The sequence below is a fragment of the Ixodes scapularis genome, unplaced genomic scaffold (assembly GCF_016920785.2).
Source record: "Ixodes scapularis isolate PalLabHiFi unplaced genomic scaffold, ASM1692078v2 PGA_scaffold8__174_contigs__length_109621045, whole genome shotgun sequence".
Taxonomy (NCBI): domain Eukaryota; kingdom Metazoa; phylum Arthropoda; class Arachnida; order Ixodida; family Ixodidae; genus Ixodes; species Ixodes scapularis.
Genome location: NW_024609883.1, coordinates 2,944,635 through 2,962,246, shown reverse-complemented (window position 1 = coordinate 2,962,246; position 17,612 = coordinate 2,944,635). Strand labels below are relative to the sequence as shown.

General features: G+C 46.8%; 2 protein-coding genes across 2 annotated transcripts in view; one reads left to right on the top strand and one right to left on the bottom strand.

Annotated features, from left to right (window-relative positions):
• The window catches only part of LOC115319155 (G2/mitotic-specific cyclin-B), a 33,771-nt gene extending 28,655 nt beyond the window's left edge, over window positions 1-5,116 (bottom strand). Inside the window, exons 1-2 of the mRNA XM_029978993.3 lie at window positions 4,915-5,116; window positions 4,542-4,694 (exon numbers count right to left, since the gene is read on the bottom strand). Coding sequence (XP_029834853.1) covers window positions 4,542-4,694; window positions 4,915-4,944 — 183 coding nt within the window. The 5' untranslated portion in view covers window positions 4,945-5,116. The remainder of the gene's footprint in view (window positions 1-4,541; window positions 4,695-4,914) is intronic.
• Window positions 5,117-5,277: 161 nt separating this feature from the next.
• Window positions 5,278-17,612, top strand: part of LOC8029053 (mitochondrial dimethyladenosine transferase 1) — a 44,963-nt gene continuing 32,628 nt past the window's right edge. The window contains exons 1-2 of the mRNA XM_002402871.5: window positions 5,278-5,727; window positions 14,772-14,854. Coding sequence (XP_002402915.3) covers window positions 5,446-5,727; window positions 14,772-14,854 — 365 coding nt within the window. The 5' untranslated portion in view covers window positions 5,278-5,445. The remainder of the gene's footprint in view (window positions 5,728-14,771; window positions 14,855-17,612) is intronic.

The window sequence follows — 17,612 nt, the reverse complement described above, 5'->3', positions numbered from 1 at the left end:
CAACAAACTATTCTAATATATCTGCCGCGAGTGGAACAAACAAGTGTAATCGAGCAACACTGTAGCATGAGTGCTATTAGATGCCTTTCTCGGTAGTGTGGGTTCACCGCTTCAATTTTTTCAGTGAAGGCCGCGGATGGCAAGAGGCTAATATTATGAATTTCTGGCTAAATACTCTTATATTCAAACATAGTAGAGCCTGCGACTCCAACGACCGACCTGCACCAGGACAAAGACAGCATCGGCCGCAGCGACACCGTTTTGCTGTTCAGGCCTAGCGACTCCCACGAGACTTTTGGGACACCTTCCGGGACTGTGGAGTTCATCGATTAACCTTCAGATTATTCGAGTGGTGGTTACTTGTTTGTTTTTTGCATTTATATGAACTTTTCTGTTGGAGAAAGTAAAAAATACCTGTTTCAATAATTCTGACTGTTTTTCCTTTTAGGACACAAGCTTGCATGGTAAACCACTTCAACATATGAACAGATGGCAAAAAGGGTACAAGCACTCGTCTTAAACGCAGCAGGATATCAAAATTTATTCAGCAGAGTTCGACATATCTGCGTGTGTCCCATTTTTGTCATTTCTTTGACTTAAAAATGTGTCCCAGTCGAGCTCTTTCGACTTCATGGCAGATATGTCAATTAGATATTGAAGGCTCCCCAGAACCTGACGAAAATACACCCGAAATTTCTATCGTTCATTTTCCTTGCCCCATCAATGCACAAACGGAGTGCTGAAAGGACTGAAGGAATGAATACAATGAACAAAGTGAATAGCTTCACAGAGCATTTTCTTTCACGCAGCATCACTTCCGCCGTCGCCTTCGAGACAAACCTCGACAGAAGGCACAGATGAAAAAAGGTGGTCAGTATCGTTTTGTAGACTTCATAGAGACGTGTTTCGCCGACACCGCAAGGTTCTGTGGACACAAGCAACAGCAATGTCTTGTCGACAGCATATTTTCATTACTAAGTGGATTAGGCTGGATCGCTGCCTTAATTTCGTTCGGTGGAAGCTCACCATAACTAGAGCCGAGTCATTTAAATGGCTCCGAATAGAAAGCTTCACCAGCCCCAATTCTAGGCCACCCATCTTAGGCCAGGGTTTGCACCGGGCCTCATCCGAACCGCCAAGGGCTCGAGAAGCTATGCTACCATTCAGATGAACAAGGCAATGTGTGCGTAAAGATGCTTCCAACCAGGTGTGGAATTAAGGGACTATACTAGCCTTTTTCGTTGTAGGTGGAAACCTGAATTCTGAGGGTAGCATACTGTACTTCAAACACCCCTCAGCTGACAGTACTGGGAAAGTTGCGTGCTTGCCAGACCACCTCCTTTTTATTAGCCCCCACTCTGAAGTCAAGGTCAAAGACAGGCGCATGGTTGGTCCACCGAGCACATAGGTTCCACTGCACTTCTGGCTTGGGGGTGAATGGAAGCCGATCGTGTCTGTGCTTCCACCGATTGCGGCTGAGATGGAACTAGGTGCAGGCGTCTCCAAAGCGTGTCGTCTGAATGGAGCACTGGAGGACAGCCTTCGATGTTGGCCGTCCAAAACGCCTGTCGGCCCGCGGCACCACATCCTTTCAGAATTGCCCTTTCAGAACCAACTACCAGACTGCCCTGGTAGAGACCAGACCTATTCTACTCCCCCTCCTGCACACTTTTTACAATCCCTTACGTCACCCACCCAGTCTTTCCACATTAGCTAATTCTGGCCTTAAAAAAATGAAAGCCGTTTACAATTCCCTGTAACGCCGGTTAGAGCGCAGCTTTGAGGAGGAAGATGGAAGCGTACTGAGGGATAGGTGACTCCTTGAGGTCACGTGACCTCGGGAGTCACGTGACCTCAGGGGGTCACGTGACCTCAGGGGGTCACGTGACTTCTGCGGTCATGTAACTTCTGGAGGTCACGTGACTTCAGGGGGTCACGTGACCTCGCGGTTACGCCGACGCCGCTCAAGCCGGAAACGGGCCCCTAAGAGCTGCGCTCTAAAACAGCATTTGCTCCCAACGCTATTTATTGATGCGTGCTCATCTTTTTGTAATTTACTAAATTGGAAAGACCGCCCCTTGCCGCTAGCCAGAGACAAATGGCATCAGTTTGTGCCTCCGTTTTAATGTCTCTTCCGGTGAACAAAGGCAATGGGATGAAAAAGAGTGAACGTGTTGAATATGTTTAGACAGCAATGACAGAAATAACATTAACAGACATGCGGTTTCACCTCAAGAAGAAAGGAACTTTTGCGCACTTTTCGTACGTGAAGTAGTTCTCGCAAGATGTTTGAGAAAAAAGCGATACTTTTGACCTTTTTATTGTGTATGCCTCAAAGAAACAACCGAGTGACCAGTGGATGAACTTCAGAAAGCATGAAAAATCTGGGAGGCACTCACTTGATCGAATGACGTTTTAGCGAACGCCCACGTTTCATCGAACGACACTTTAGCGAATAGTCGGACGCCGCGAAGCGGCGTTTTCGGGTGGGCCAAGTGAGTTCATATTTTTGTAATGCCCGCTTCAGACGGGGCAACTTTTCCAGCAATTCCGGTGTTGCTGGCGGGTTGTTCCCTAGCTTTCCCTAGATCGACACGAATTGCTGAGATCGGGTCCGACTCGAACGAGCGAGCAACTCGGAGCAATTCGAAGACGTTTGAAACGGCTGCAGCCAATCAGGGACGCGATATTTTCACGTGACACCCCTGTGGTGGTGATGATGACAGCTATAAACTTGGTTCTGGCTTGAGATGGATTGTTTTTGAAAATAAACCTTTTCAGAAAGATGAGTTAGTATTCTCAACACCATTCAAAGATATAAAAACACCTTTTTAGCGCGTAGCTGTGCGTCTAAATAGTGTAAGAAAAATCAAATTTCATGATGATGATAGCAAGTCGGAGCAATTCGGTTGCTGCGTGTGAACGCGGGCGGCCCGTGTTGCTGGAGTTGCTACATCAAGTTGCTGGGCGAAATTGCCCAGTCTGAAGCGGGCCTAATGAGTTGCCGCAGACTGTCGCCGCGAAGCGGCGTAAAGCGCAGCGCGACGGATGGGTTAACGCGCGCCCCCGTTATTCGCTAAAACGACCATTTGCTCAAATGTCGCCGTTCGCTAAAATGTCATTCGCTCTTGTGATATGGACCCGAAAAATCTAGAGGCGGGGTAGTGAGCTCAGCGAGTGCTCACGGCTGCCGCACTATGTCAACTGCTCGAGAGGGCACCACTAAAGCATGCGCTGCATAGGCAGGATGAAGCGGGCAGCCAGGGCATTGCATTTGCTGCGCGATTAAAGACTAATTCGGCACGACACTTCATTGGCCACAAACGACAGCAAACACAGGGTAAAGATCAGAACAAGAGCCACTTTGTGCTGCCATAATGCCAAATGTCCAAAACGCAAGCCAAACCTTCTTGCCAAAGGCCTTCGGAACACTCTGAACCGGACTGATCTTCAGGCCCGCATACGACCGCAGCGCCGCCGCACACATCCGAAACCTTTCTACGCTTGCCGCTTGTCGGTGCCCGATCCCATTACCCCTTTCTAGTGAGCCGCATTTTGCATCGGTTGGTGGCGGGTATGTCAACAGGGAATTTGTTTCTTTTTCAGATCTAAAATATTAAACAAAAGAGTAATGCTATACGCACTACGGAGTGCAACTCGGCCGGAAATTGCTATATGCACTACGTTTGTCTCGTATAAAATGAATGATCACAACGAGTTTTCCAACCGGTGGCACAGCGTAGGGGTTAGCGTGTCCGTTTCGTACGCAAGTGGACGCAGGTTCGAATCGCGGTGATGCTACCTTTTTTTTTCTTTTTCTTTTTTTCTTGAACGTTGTTTTGACGAGGCATTTGGCGATATCTATATTTCTTTTTTGCAACGAACACTAATAAAATAAAAATAAAAAACACCGAATGTTGTCGACGAAACTTCGCAGACTTCGCAGATCGGGGACAGCGGGGCTTGGGTTGCCGGCTGGATGCCGCGAAGCGGCGTGTACTGGTTAACTTTTCTAATTAGCAGCCGCATACTGTCGCCGCGAAACGGCGTGAACGCAGGCGGGGGGCTGGGTTAACGAGCTCCCCAGTGATACACGCGCAGTTCGAAAAAGGGTGGCCCGAGCGGCATGAGCTCTCAGCGTAGTGCATATAGCAATTTCCGTCCAAAGTGCACTACGTAGTGCATATAGCATCGCTCTAAACAAAAACTACTTCCATAAATATTTGAAACTGTTTGCGACAGTTATATCTTGTATTTCGACTAAAAAGAGGCTTTTAGCAGCTCTGACCAGTAGTAAGCCCAGGGCCAAAGACTTGACATATCGCGCGCTTTCGGCTTTACGGGCCGCCCCCGTAGGTGGAGGTTTCCGCGTCGTCCGGTTAAAATATGACGAAAATTACTCTCTCGTTCCTGCTGGCCTGCCCGAAACCCAAAAGACGTGGAAACCGCAAAAAAGACGCTTAGATCTGATTGCAGGGCACTGAACCGATTGCTAATGGAAGAAAACGGCAAGCCCAGAAAGGGTTCCCCTGCTCGCTCACCGTCTGCAGCTTGCTCGGCTTGAGCGCAGGTTGAACCGGCAGGACCTTGTTCGGGGGACGTAGAGCGACTCGCTGGGTGCCTCGAGTAACCTGAGGCTTCTTGAACCCGCCGCGCTCGGAGGCGTTTTCCGTCGACGAAGCCGCCGACGAGGCCTACGGATGACAAGAGGCATGAGTCATCATTCGTTTCCCCAACAGGCTTTCGAAAACAGTACGCCACCCCAGAACGGTCTTCTTAACAAACGGAAGGACAGAGAACTCTAGCTGAACAGGAGCGGCTAAAAAAATGCGACAGGCGAAATCTAACGGCCGTCCGGGAGAGCCACTGACCTGAGATTTCAAAGAGCCATGCGGCACAAACAAAGCGACTCACCCAACGTGCGGAACGCGTAAAAGTCGTCATGGTCCTTCGTGTGACTGGCAACGAAGAGCTTGGGCCGTACAAAGTTTACAAACGATAAAAGAAAAGCGCGTCCAACTGCACGGTCCTCCCAGTGCCTAGCGACTGCGCACTGCGCTACACGATGCTCCACCTTCGCCAGACAAACGAAAACTGACCGTTCGTTTTAAAACCGCCGCCCGAGCGCAGTGCGGCAGCCGGCCATTTTTACTAAATTAAGCTTCTGTTAGTAAATATACGTAGGTTTTAAAATAATAGTTATTTTTTATTCAACTGCACCAATTAACGACAAATGTATGTGCAGAAACAAAAAACATTTTTGTTTTCTGCGGCATGGCAAGATGGCGGCGTCCATGCTGCTGGTGTTCCCCAACTCGTTGCTCCGACGACTGCAGCTCTTCACGGTCTTTCGTGCTTGATCTTTTCGATTCATCGTCCGGCTTGGTCGTCCTGCTGCGGCAGCCGCTCCCAAACCGCCGTGCTGAATCGTGGTGCAAAAGCAGGATGGCGGCGGCTCGGGAAGCGGCCCTGCGGCTGCCGCCGCTGCCGACGGTGCGCGACCTGCTCCGCATGTACCGTATCCGCGCCATGCGTCAACTGTCCCAGAACTTCCTCATGGACCCCAAGTTGACGCGGAGGCTGGTCAAGGCGGCGGGCAAGATCAGGGACCACCACGTGATCGAAGTGGGGCCCGGACCCGGATGCCTGACCAGGCCGCTGCTCGAGCTCGGGGCTCGCCAGGTGGTCGTCATCGAGAAGGACCCGAGGTTTTTGCCGTCGCTCCAGGTGTGTACGTCGCCCTGCATGTGCGGGAAGGTCCTTTAAATCGAGCGGGTTTTCAGTACCTTGCTCGGGGATCGGGCTGCAGGTGCGTTCGTGCAGCCCAAGCACTTTCCGATGCACTCTTGTTATGCGAACACTGACTAGATGACGTAAGCCGCCACCTGATGTTCAGCCGTGTGCAGGCAGACATAGGGCAAACAAGAGGCAATCATGAGTGCTGCGTTCTACCGAGACTCGTGCGCTGAAGACCCTGAGCCGCTGTGTCCCGCCTGTCTAGGTTCCCACCACTAGGGTTGTCTGGGAGCTTGTGCACGCTGTCATCTCGGATGAAAGAGGATGACACTTCGGGAAAGATGTGAAAGATTCCTTTTCGCTCTGGGATTGCACTCCTAAGAATAGTTTCTTCCTTCTTTCCGTACCTGCCAGCTTTATGGCAAGACATTCAAATGATGAACAGATTTCGCTTAGGCTTGTTTGTTTCATTTTGCGTTAGAAGACTGCGGCTCGTGAATTGGGCACAAACTCCTCAACTTGCACTGGAATGTTGTATTGGCAAATGTTACCCCAATAGCTGTTGTACACAAATGCTCGGATGTCACGCTGCTGTCAGTACACGCGTGTTACCTCACGCAGTTTCTGTGCACGCACTGTGCTTGCACCTGCCGTAAGCAAACGTTTGTCAACGACATGTTGGTCTATAGGGACTTGCGAGCTGCATTTGTGACATCGCGCTAGGCAAAAAATCATGCCGCCACATTGAACCAGACTAGTCAGCAGCGACGCTGTCGCTTGCCAGAATAGGAATAAAAATATGCGCTCGAGAAGAAGGCATCCGGGAGCGTAAAGATTATACCGGCCATTATCTTCTCGAGTCGGAAGAAGAAATGAAAGTCTTCCTTGGACAGAGAGAAACGCCAGAAATGTTGTGGTTCCTGGACATGGGGAGAAATGCTCGAGCCTCGAGCCGTCGCTGAACTCATCCAGATTAGTGCCTGAATCCTTTTCTTAAAGGGATACTGAACCGAAATTTGGATTTCGCAAAGTAAGGCTGCAGAAGTGTTGAACGGAACGCTACGAACCCCTAAACATCACTCGTACATCGATATCTCAAACGGGTGGCCATACTTTTGGAAAAAAAGGGCGCGATCAAGCAAGTTCTTTGACGTAACTGTTCTCCGGGAGAATTTCAGAATGAGGAGAAGCGGCCTCGCTTCTCTCCTCCTCGCTTCGGTTCACCAGCGTGAAGGGACATAGTGAGGAGGAGAGAGAATGGGAATCGTGACGTGCCTTGTCTCGTCGGCCGGGTTTATTGCGCACTTCTTTTCCAAAAAATACGGCGATCCGTTAGATATATCGCCTTATGAGTGATATTTTTTGGTCTTACAGCTTCTCGCCTATCCGCCCGGCCTTGTTTAGTGAGCTTGAAATTTCGGTCCTGTATCCCTTTAAGCTCACTGGAGCTCGTTAAAGCAGGTGCCCAGCTATGGACACACGCATGCTTGGGAGTGACCTCGAGCGCCAAAGGTGAGGGTGACCTCTCCCCCCGAAGGCCCCTATGATGACGGCGTGGTGGAAGTTATGCTTTGGAGAGACCAATTGACCTCTTCCCTTTCTCTTTGTGTGGCTATACGGGGCGGGAGCGTGATCACGTGGTAAACAATAGACGCACAACTGGCCAAACTGAGCACGTAGCTTGCACCGCACTGTCAGCTTACGAGTGAACGGAGTTGCAAGAGAGAGTGAGAAGTATGCGAGTTGTGCCTCCACTATTTTTACGGCTGACACGTGCCGAGATACGAGCGGGAGGAACCTCGAGGACCGCGTTTCGTGTGCTGAGTAACGAACAGTTACCTGATACCTCACTGTCACGTTTTTGTTTTTGTTTAATGGAGACCACGGGCACATTCGATGTACGATTGCTTTCCCAGGGTGCGCACAAGCCTTTGAAACCCTTGGAAACCATTGAATTTAAAAATTGGGTTTTCAAGGCTCTTGAAAGCCCTGGATTTTTTGGCTAGACCTTGAAAATCTGTGAAAAGCTATTTATAATAGGAAATGCGGGTATATATTGTACATTTTTGTTATGCTTATCGATTGCTCCTTGTTTCAGTCTATGTTATCTCAATTTGTTTAGATTTAGCCAATGTTCATTGGCTGCTTGGCCATATTGGAGCAGATCCGAATCCAGTCTGATCCGGGACTGCCTGGCAAAAGCGGGTTTCAAGGCGCTTGGCTTTTTAGTGATGAATATAAGGGCTGGGTGGCGCCACATATGGCAAATCAGCATCGTGCAGGATGCAAGCCGTGTGGAAAAACCTTCGATGTCGCCGCCATGGGCGAGTCGGCGTTGAAGAGTCTTATGAAGAGCGTGAAAGATGCCGGCATCATAAAGATTGCAGCCAAGAGCTCGATGCAAAATTACCTTGCTCCGGGCACGAGTGAACAAACCACTGTCTCGCCTCTACCGCATTCGCCAAACCTAAACGCTGCTTGCAACATGCACGAATCGGTGACAAACGCCGAAGTGTTGTGGACTCTGAAGGTTGTCACATCCCACTGTTCCTACCGGTCATTGTCAGAAGCGGGTAAGTTGTTCCAACACATGCTCCCAGACAGTGAGGTGGCAAAAGCTTTTTTTTTTTTTTTTTTGAGTAAAGAAGTGCGCCTGTGTGACGTACCATGGACTGAGGCCTTTCTTTCTAACGGCCTTGCAGCAGAAGATTGAACAGTGTGAGCACTACACGGTGCTTTTTTATGAGTCTTCGAGCGACTATTTGCATTGTAAACTAATGGATGTGCACGTAAGGTTGGGACTCGTCTCACAAGGTGACAACAAGGTACTACAACTCGGTGTTTATGGGGCACTCCACGGTCGGGGACATACAAGGAAAGCTGTTGAGTGCACTCAAACCACTGCCTCTCGAGAAGATTCTTCAGATATCGATGGATGCTTCCAATGTTAACTTGAAGTTCTTTCAGAACTTTTAAGTGCACCTACAACAAATATACCAAAGTTTTGTTTAACCCGAGACTGGGGTATTTCGGAAAAGGGACGAGAAGGAAAGAGGCCACAAGGAGGCGACGTCTCAAACACAGCTAAGGATTTTATTCCATCGTATGCACTTTTATACACCACGTCCACACACCACCAACCAAGTCGACCAATGACAACATAACACCCGGAATACACTAAGCCAAACATAGGCCCAAAACATTACAAAAGAAAAATCTTTCAGCCAGACAAAAGGACAAGATAAGCCTCCGACTACACAAAGTCAACAAAGAACCGTTAAAAGGTTTTTTCAAACCCGCAAACACACGGAACCAAAGGGAAAGAGGGCATACAAGACCTAATTACACAAAGCCAAGCAACAAATCATTAAACTAGCCGGTACTTAATTACCGTAAAGCAAAAAAAAAAAAAAAAAACGGCAATTGGTCATTCTAACCCGCACTACACATTGAAGGAAAGCGGAAGAGGGTAACCATGAACCAAAATACACAAAGGGGAGAATGCAAAAGTTCCAACCTCAACTACACACTTGAAAGAACTAACAAGGAATACCAGAACAAACAATATGTCCTGCACCTGTACTGCATCTTTGTAGGCAGCGCACAAAGTGCTGGATAGCTAAAAAAAAAAACAAAAAAAAAACAAAAAAAAACGGGGGGTTTACATTTTGAGGAATTTTCTTGAGCTTTCTCCTATATGCATTGATGGCTGGCTAATACAATTTCCCATCGACTTAATTCGGACTGTTTCCTTCACTACCCTTTTTATCTCATTTTCCTCTCGATGTATCACCTCCGTTTCCGACCAAAACACCTTACAATTGTTGCACTCAGACACGTGCTTGGCGATCTCCGAGTTCGGTGCCCCGTTTTTTACATTTCTTTTATGCTCGGTCAGTCTGTCATTCACGCACCGCGAAGTTTGCCCCACATATCTAAAACCACATGCTAAGGGTATCTCATAGACTACACCTCCTTTGCAAGCCACTGACCTGTCCTGATGTTGCCTTCTGCATTCCTTTGGAGGTGCAAAGAATGGAGTCATCCTGTTTAATTTGTAATCAGATGAAAACACTACGTCAACTCCAAATCTGTGAGCACTCGCTTTAAGGTTATGCGAAACACTGTGGTAGTACGGGACTACGGCAACCTTTTTAGTTCTTTCTCTCGTTGTTCCATTTCTCTCGCCGAAACTTGGGGAGAGCTGCCTCGTGATGAAAACTTTATCATAACCCGCATCCTCTAACCTCACCCACTGCCTTTTGAGGGCTTGGCCTACATAATGAAGACATGACTTCTTTAGAGCGTTTCCGATTATTGATTTGACCACCCCAGCCTTCACAGTCTTTGAATGGCAGCTTCTTCTACTTAAAACTGGCTTTGCCGATTCCTTTCCGTACTCCCAGCACACTCCTTCTTGCATGTGAATACGTAAATCTAAAAACTGCAAAACTCCTCTGTCTGGCCCTTCAACAGTAAAGGTAAGTTCCGGTGCTGAGGCTCTCACCAGACTCTCTATTGCTCCCGTATCCTTCCCATGAAAGCTCATGACCACAATGTCATCAACATACCTTCTCACTAAAACTTCACCAGACCCCCAAACTGCCAGCCTTTCCGAGATCGCGTTATCCAAAGAGTTTAAATAAATTTCTGCCAAAATAGGTGCCACCGCAGACCCAATACACACACCCTTCTTTTGAATCCACATGCGTTCCTTGAACTCCACTACCGTGGCTTTAAGATAGAGATCCAGGATCGCTAAAAAACTATCTACCGGAATCCCCGTACCTGATTGAAATTTTACCAAATTACGTTCCAAAGCCTCTCTAACCCTACTCATCAACAGCTGTTTTTCAAGAGAATAGTACAGATCTTTAATGTCCATCGAGATCAACGAGCATTGCCTCCCATGGTGAGCATCTAAAATCTGAACAAAATCGTCTGAGTTTCTTAACGAAAGACTGTTTTCCAATCTAGCGAAGTCCAAACCTTTTTGAAGAAACTTCGAAACCATGCTCTGCCACGTTCCGTTCTCATTAATAACCGTGCGGAACGGCATTTCCGGCTTGTGGTCCTTTAAGAAGAATTTTAAACTTAAAGTGCTTCTCGGCTGATTCAGGACTTTCCTGGCTAAGGTCTCTAAACCCTCGTCTTTAAGTGTAGCTGAGATGTCCTTCCTTAATTTTCCCAACTTGCCTTGCCATGTCATGAATACCGAGTCTAATGCCTCTGTTGACTTTTTTTCAAAAACCGCCAATGGAAGGACGGCAAACATACCGCTCTTATCGGTCTGTAACAATTCCAGTGATCTAGATTTAAAGTCCTTTCTTACTTCTGCGATAGCCTGAAAATTCCTCCTGTCTTTTTTATACGAATCATCCACAACTCTTTCCATTCTACTGACCGCGTAGTCCACAAAAGCAACCCTTTCGTCTAACCCTACTTTTCTAGCAATTGTCTGGATCGCGGAAAAAACATCTACTCTCGACGGTTTTACATTTACACAAAACTTCGGTCCTCCTCTCAACAATCCCTCCGTCCTCTCTTTAAATGCGACTTTACAAGGATTCACAATACCGCTCCTCCGAGCCCCAGCGGATTGGTCACCATTCACAAAACTACAACTATTTCCAAACCCAACATTCAACCTTTTTACAGCGTCCAACACTAATCTTCGTCGCACATTCCAGTTTCGTTCAAAATGCTGTCTTCTTCCTGTGTCCCACAGTCGAAACCTCTGGTGGTTCCTGTAGCCACCAGAGGTTTCGCCTCCTTGTGGCCTCTTTTCTTCTCGTCCCTTTTCTGAAATACCCCAGTCTCGGGTTAAACAAAACTATGGTTAACTTCCACCAGCTCGCCTGCACCCTTACAATTTTTTCACAATTTTAAATATACCAAGTTCTGTGTGTTGACATTGGCACCTGTGGCCTCCACACAATGCACATTGCCTACAGAGTAGGCATCACAGCAAGTAGATGGGGACTAGGTTGCTTACTGTCTGGTCTGAGCGCACCGTTTGAGGCCTTTCCAGCAAGGAGGGAAGATTTTACAACAGTTACTGGGCAGGAAACATCTACCCTAAACTTTGCTCAGTGCAATAAAAATTATATCTGCAATCTGTTGACAACAGTGTTTTATTGAAATCTGGTACGTCCAGCATTGAGTTAGGTCCTTAAAAATACTCCTACAAGGCCTTGAAATTCCTTGAATGTCTTTGTTTGAATCTTGTACGAACCCTGTTTCATACCTGCCAACTCTTTCGAATTTTTCGTAAAATGTACGAATTGGGACTAATTTTACGATTTTACGAATCTTGTTTCAAATCTTACGAAATATAATTTTTAATATTTTTTTAAATTTTTTTTGTAACTCTCTTGTTGGCGGTAGCTTCATCGCCACAAGAGGACAATAGGTAGTGTCCACAGCAGCGTCGTGGTTTTTACTATCCGTCTATCCGGTGGCCACGGATCGAAAGCCAATCCAAAGCTCAAAGCCTCTGTTCGTGTGTTCGGCGGTGCAGGGGTGCACGTTGGTTCGGCGTGTTCAGACGTTGTTGGGCCTCGTTGTTTAGGCCAGTTTCGAGGCGAGAAGTACGGCGTCTTTGTTTGTTGCATGTGTAACTGTAGCATTCTCCTGGTCACTGTGGCTTTGCGGCGCAATGCTGAACTCCAAACCTCAAAAGAGGTACTTTCAGGTGTTCCTGAAGTCCTACACGTCGAAATTTCCGTGCTTCGTGCCGCCCAAAAAGCGAGAGAAGTTCGGATTTTGGAGCACGCGCACGTGTGATGTAACCGTTTCGCACGCTGGCCAGGCTGACATTAAAGGCGCATTCCCACCGGCGATATAAGCAGTCGCGCAATGCGACTAGATCGCATCACAAAAGAAATTAGATGGTCACACCGGCGTGTGCGATGAGCGAGTCCAACTCCTTCGTTTGCGTTGGCGAGTCGTTTCTCGAAAACTCTTGCTCCGAACGCCGTTGATTGGCTCAGCCACTCCGCAACTAGATTGCATCGCAAAAAAGTCGGGTCGAGAAGCGACTGCTCAAATCGCGTCGCTTTTTGCCCGCGATGGTCACTTTTGCGATGAAAGTTATCGCGCGACTAGATCGCATCGCCGGTGGGAACGCGCCTAACTGCGCATCGCTTCGCGTAACCCCCCCCCCCCCCCCCCCCCCCTTCCCCGCCGCAGCCGCGGGACTTTTACGAATTTAAAAGTCCACAGGTTGGCAGGTATGCTGTTTCCAAATGAAGCGAAGGCTCTAATCGGAACCTTTGTCAGCAGGCACAACCGCATCGTCCGAAGCCATCCGGTCACTCGCACTTGTTGTCGAGAGCAAAACCTTTGTCTATGACACTTATTTATTGCGCGCTCTTTGGGTGCTCGCGCGTTAATGTGTTCGCTTAGCCATTTAAGGTATGGAGTAGCACGTGTGCTTGTCTTTTTGTTATGTGGGGATCACATTGAGAACGTGAGGTGAAACCGTTTTCATAGGGTTTTGTTCATACACACTTCCTTTATCTCTTTTTACCTCAAACTGCACCACCGAAAGAAAATACCGCCCGAAAAATATTTCTGGCTATGCCGCTGGGAGGTAGCGTAGCAAAAACATTATTTTTGTTAGTTTGTTACTCAGTTACACTTCTGCGCTGACTTACATTGTGGTACGTTACAAGATTGAGTTATGCGGTCCTCTCAAAGTGGGCCCGTAGTTCCGCCAAGCTCCATGTCACTACAGGCAGCACACGCTTGTCTCGGTTGCCGTCGTTTGGTTATGATCTCGGGGACGTGAAAGGGACTCCAACTGTAAAACAAAAGCGGACGGTGTAACGAAAGATTTGTTTGGAGCGTTGGGTGTTTTATTAAATGGTACTCTGCCAATTTTTTAGCTACCCACGCCACGTTTTCCGAATATTCTTCATTGCTTTACTCTTCTTGGCACGCTATTTGGCTGCTTTAAATTCAGAAAGGCTATAGAGTAAAGGCATTCCAGAAACATACAATCCCAGTTTTTCACGCTTTCCAGAGGCGTGCCTTCAGTGACAGGCCTGAAGAGGCAGCCTCTGAATATCTTGTCCATTTGTTTTGTGCGTGTGAGTGAGGGCTGGAGTGAGCGAGGGGCCAAGCTCACAACCAGGCCGGCGTCCCTGTAGCCTGTGAAGTTAAACGTGTCGTCACAAACGCGTTTGGGGCGCCAGATCTCCCGAGACACGTAACGGAAATTATTGCCATCCGTTCATAATACAAACTTGTGATTGTCATTAGCAGATTTTGTGGTCATGTTTCAATTATTTCCGAACGTTTACGTGAGAGGTGTATTTCAATTTTCGTGTCAGTATCCCTTTGATGTGTTGAATTGAACTTGAGGCAAATCAGTGACTATCAAAATTAGCATATTTCTATGAGTTTGCAATACTGTTAACCGGCTCTATAACAAACCCGAGACTAGAAAAAAAAAAAAGGGCAACCACGCAAAACACTTTAAACGCAGCAACTTCACTATTTGAGGATATGTACACGCCGTCGGCCCTCTCCGAAGGTTGCCAACACTTTCTTGCGATTAAGCTAGTGAGAAAAAGAATGCATCAGAAAGTTTGGGTGCAAACGAGCTGATGATGGCTGAAAACCCCGTGACTAGAGAGAGTGAGGGATGACGTGATGCAGAGGTCTCAAAAAAGGGGTTATTTGCCGTTGCTTTCACTTGTCTCCTACAACATGCTGTTTCTTTTTGTAACCATTATTTTTTTTTGGTTTCTCCCAGTGCAGTTTGTAGATCCATTTCTCTGTCACCTTGTTTGCAAGGGGTAGTGGTAGCCCTTTGAGAAGGTTGACAGTGTGGATAAATTGTGACATGAGGAAGTATAGCAATAGCTGTGTTTTGAGACTTGTGGTTTTTCCCAGCCTGGTGTTTATCACAGAGTTAGGTGACCAGCTTGCCTGCATTTCTAGCCCTTTTCACCATCTCTCGTTTTGGATGCCCCAAGAAGGGACTGTTTTGTGAAAAATGAAGCCTGAAGGTCCACGCTGTCGCGCAGTTGCTGGCAGAGGCTGCAGACAACCGGCTCAAGATCATCATGGGGGACGTCTTCAACTACAGCATGGAGGACCTGATCCCTCAGTGAGTGCCCAACGCTGACGGGAGCACGCATTCCTCTGCCGTCTGGGTCTCATTGAGGTCCACACGCATCTAATCCACTCAAAATAAATCTCAGAAATCAGTATCGCATGCTCCAACACTAGGGAACAAAAAGTATGCCTAGGTGGTGCATTTGTTTCCTGCAAATATTGATTCAAAATTTATGTAAATTTAAAGGGACACCCCCCAAAAATATTTATTCATTTTTTGCCAGGCAATTCGTTATGGTGTCAGAAGAGTACCCAGTCAGTATTTTGCTACAGCGTTATATATATTTTTAATAAAGTTAAAAAAAAAACACAAAAAAAATGCAACTGTTTGAAATTGAAATCAAAACTGGACTGGGGAGGAAGAAGAAATATGGAGGAGGAGAGAGTTACCGGAGGTCACGGGGCTGTGCTACTTCTATTTTTGTCAATTAATGCATTTGCAGCTTTTCAGAAGCCACAAAAAATAGGTGCCATATTTTTTGTCTATTTTTAGTATTGAGTGTGTGTCTTGGATGACCCATGGCTTTGATTATATTTGATGGTTGTGTCTAAACCATAAAATGCGGCGCATGACCTCAGAGGAGAGAGTGAGTGTGACTCGAACCACTTAGTTTTCAAGCAGAAACAAAAAGAATTTCGAATTACAAATTGTGTTCAGGGTAGTTGGGCTCTCATGTGTCACGTGCAAATAAAAACCTCGGCGAGCATAAATACCCTGTCAGTGTCCCTTTAATGTTACAAATATAAACCAAGATTTTCATGTCACTCAGTACAGATCTAAGCCTTTTAAAAGTAAAGGTGAAAAAGCATTCTGTTGGGCAACTGGGGCATTGAACCCAGCGGCAGTGGAACAGGAGGGTGATCGGCCCCATAGAAGAAAATTGAAAGGGATACTACAACTATGGTGCCTGGATCGCGTCTCCAACTGGTGTGCTTAGCGTCCTATGCTGCCCATACATCAAAAGTGGTCCCGAAGTGGCAACAAATGACGTCACAGAAGCCAGAGTGTCATGTTGTTGCCTGTCATAGATCCTGGCGGTTGGTCATAGAAATACTGGCGAAAAGCACGAGCGAACGGGAGTGTCGCTGTCGTCACGGCGTCACAGGCGTCCCAACTGCTGTAGCTTCCGTGGACTGTCGCAGTGAAGAGCGACCTGCAGCAGAACAGGCGTCTGCACATCCACCACAGCTGCTGAGACTCCACCAGGGTCGCGACCGGCGACAGCATGGCACTTGTATGACGTCATCAGGCGGAAATCGAGAGACCACTTTTTGGCCGCGGTAAACACGTCAATCGGAGACGCGTTCCAGGCACACTAGTTCTGCAAAGTTTTGTCGCTTATTCTTTGGTCTATACGACACACCAATATCTTGTTAAAAAAAGTCACAAACAGGAATTAAAAAAAAAAATTTAACAATTAGAAAGAGCACCTGGTGGATGTCGCTAAAGCCTCCTTTGTCATGCCCGTCTGGAAACCTTGACAGGTAGTGACGATAACTGTCTCAACATGCTTTGAACCTGACGTGATCCCAACAGCTCTACGGCCAGCACAAGAGAAGAAGGAAGGGAGGAACTCCCCGCTCAACGACACTGTCTTTTGTGTGACCCAGACATTGCTGTTCTCCCTCTACAAGGTTATAGAAGATTAACTTATCACTCAAAATTCACACAAAAGAAGCTTTGCGGTTAGTTGCGGTGGCCCGATCGCTGGCGTGCTTCGACCGTGTCACGTGTCACTATGTCATGATTGCGCCGGATGTGACGTGCTCTCCGCTGGCTTCTCTCAGGGCGCTTAAAAGAATGAGCCGTTAATAACAAGAAATACAGCCATCAAGCTCAAAATACAAACGTGCGATTGTCTTTTACAGATAGTTTGGATCATATTCAGCCTATTTCTGAACATGACTGGTGTAATTCGAATTTCGTTGAAGTATTCCTTTAATGTAAACAATACGGAGGAAAGAGAAAAATTACATTGCACCCCCCCCTCTTTTCCTCCCTCCCTCTACTGTCACTCTCTAACCTCTCAAATAGTTGTGACTCCTCTGATTGTATCAGAGAAAACAGGGAGTACTTTTTTCTGGTTTCTTTAAATGAAGTGTCCCAGCGGCCCACAGCATTCCCATTCACATGAGAAGGCTTAGATGAGGTCGAAATTTCGCAAAAATTCTCATTTCAGGTTTTAGTACAATTTATTATCCTTAAATTTTTATAGTTTATGTATAAAAACGTAAAGACTAAATATGGTCGCGAAATCAGCCAGATTTGCATTTGGAAACCTCCCAGCGACTCAGAAAGATATCCGTGATCGGATGCGCGGTTCTTCAAATTGTCACATAGCCTGCCATTACAACTGTTTCGAAAAGTAGGCCTAGCCATCTCCTCTCCTTTGCAATATTTTGCAGCTTCAATTTCTTAGAAAAGACCATTTTAGTGTTGTTTTTTTCCCGCCACGAAGGAGCGTGTACCGCTTTCTGATCTATTGTAATAATCAGACATTTTTTTTAATTTTGCAATTTTGAGGCATCTTCACAGTTAGTGCACAAAAATCTTTTTTGCTTCTTCATATTGTCCTATGACAACCAAATTTGGCATTCATGGGCTTGAGGATCCATAGAATGCAACTATCCAGGTTAAATTAGATGGTATGTTTTTTATAGTTATAAAAAGTACAAAACATTTTGTTAGTCCTTTAAAAATTGTTTTTGTAATTTTGATTTATTTAAAAAAAAGTCTTTTGCAGATTTTT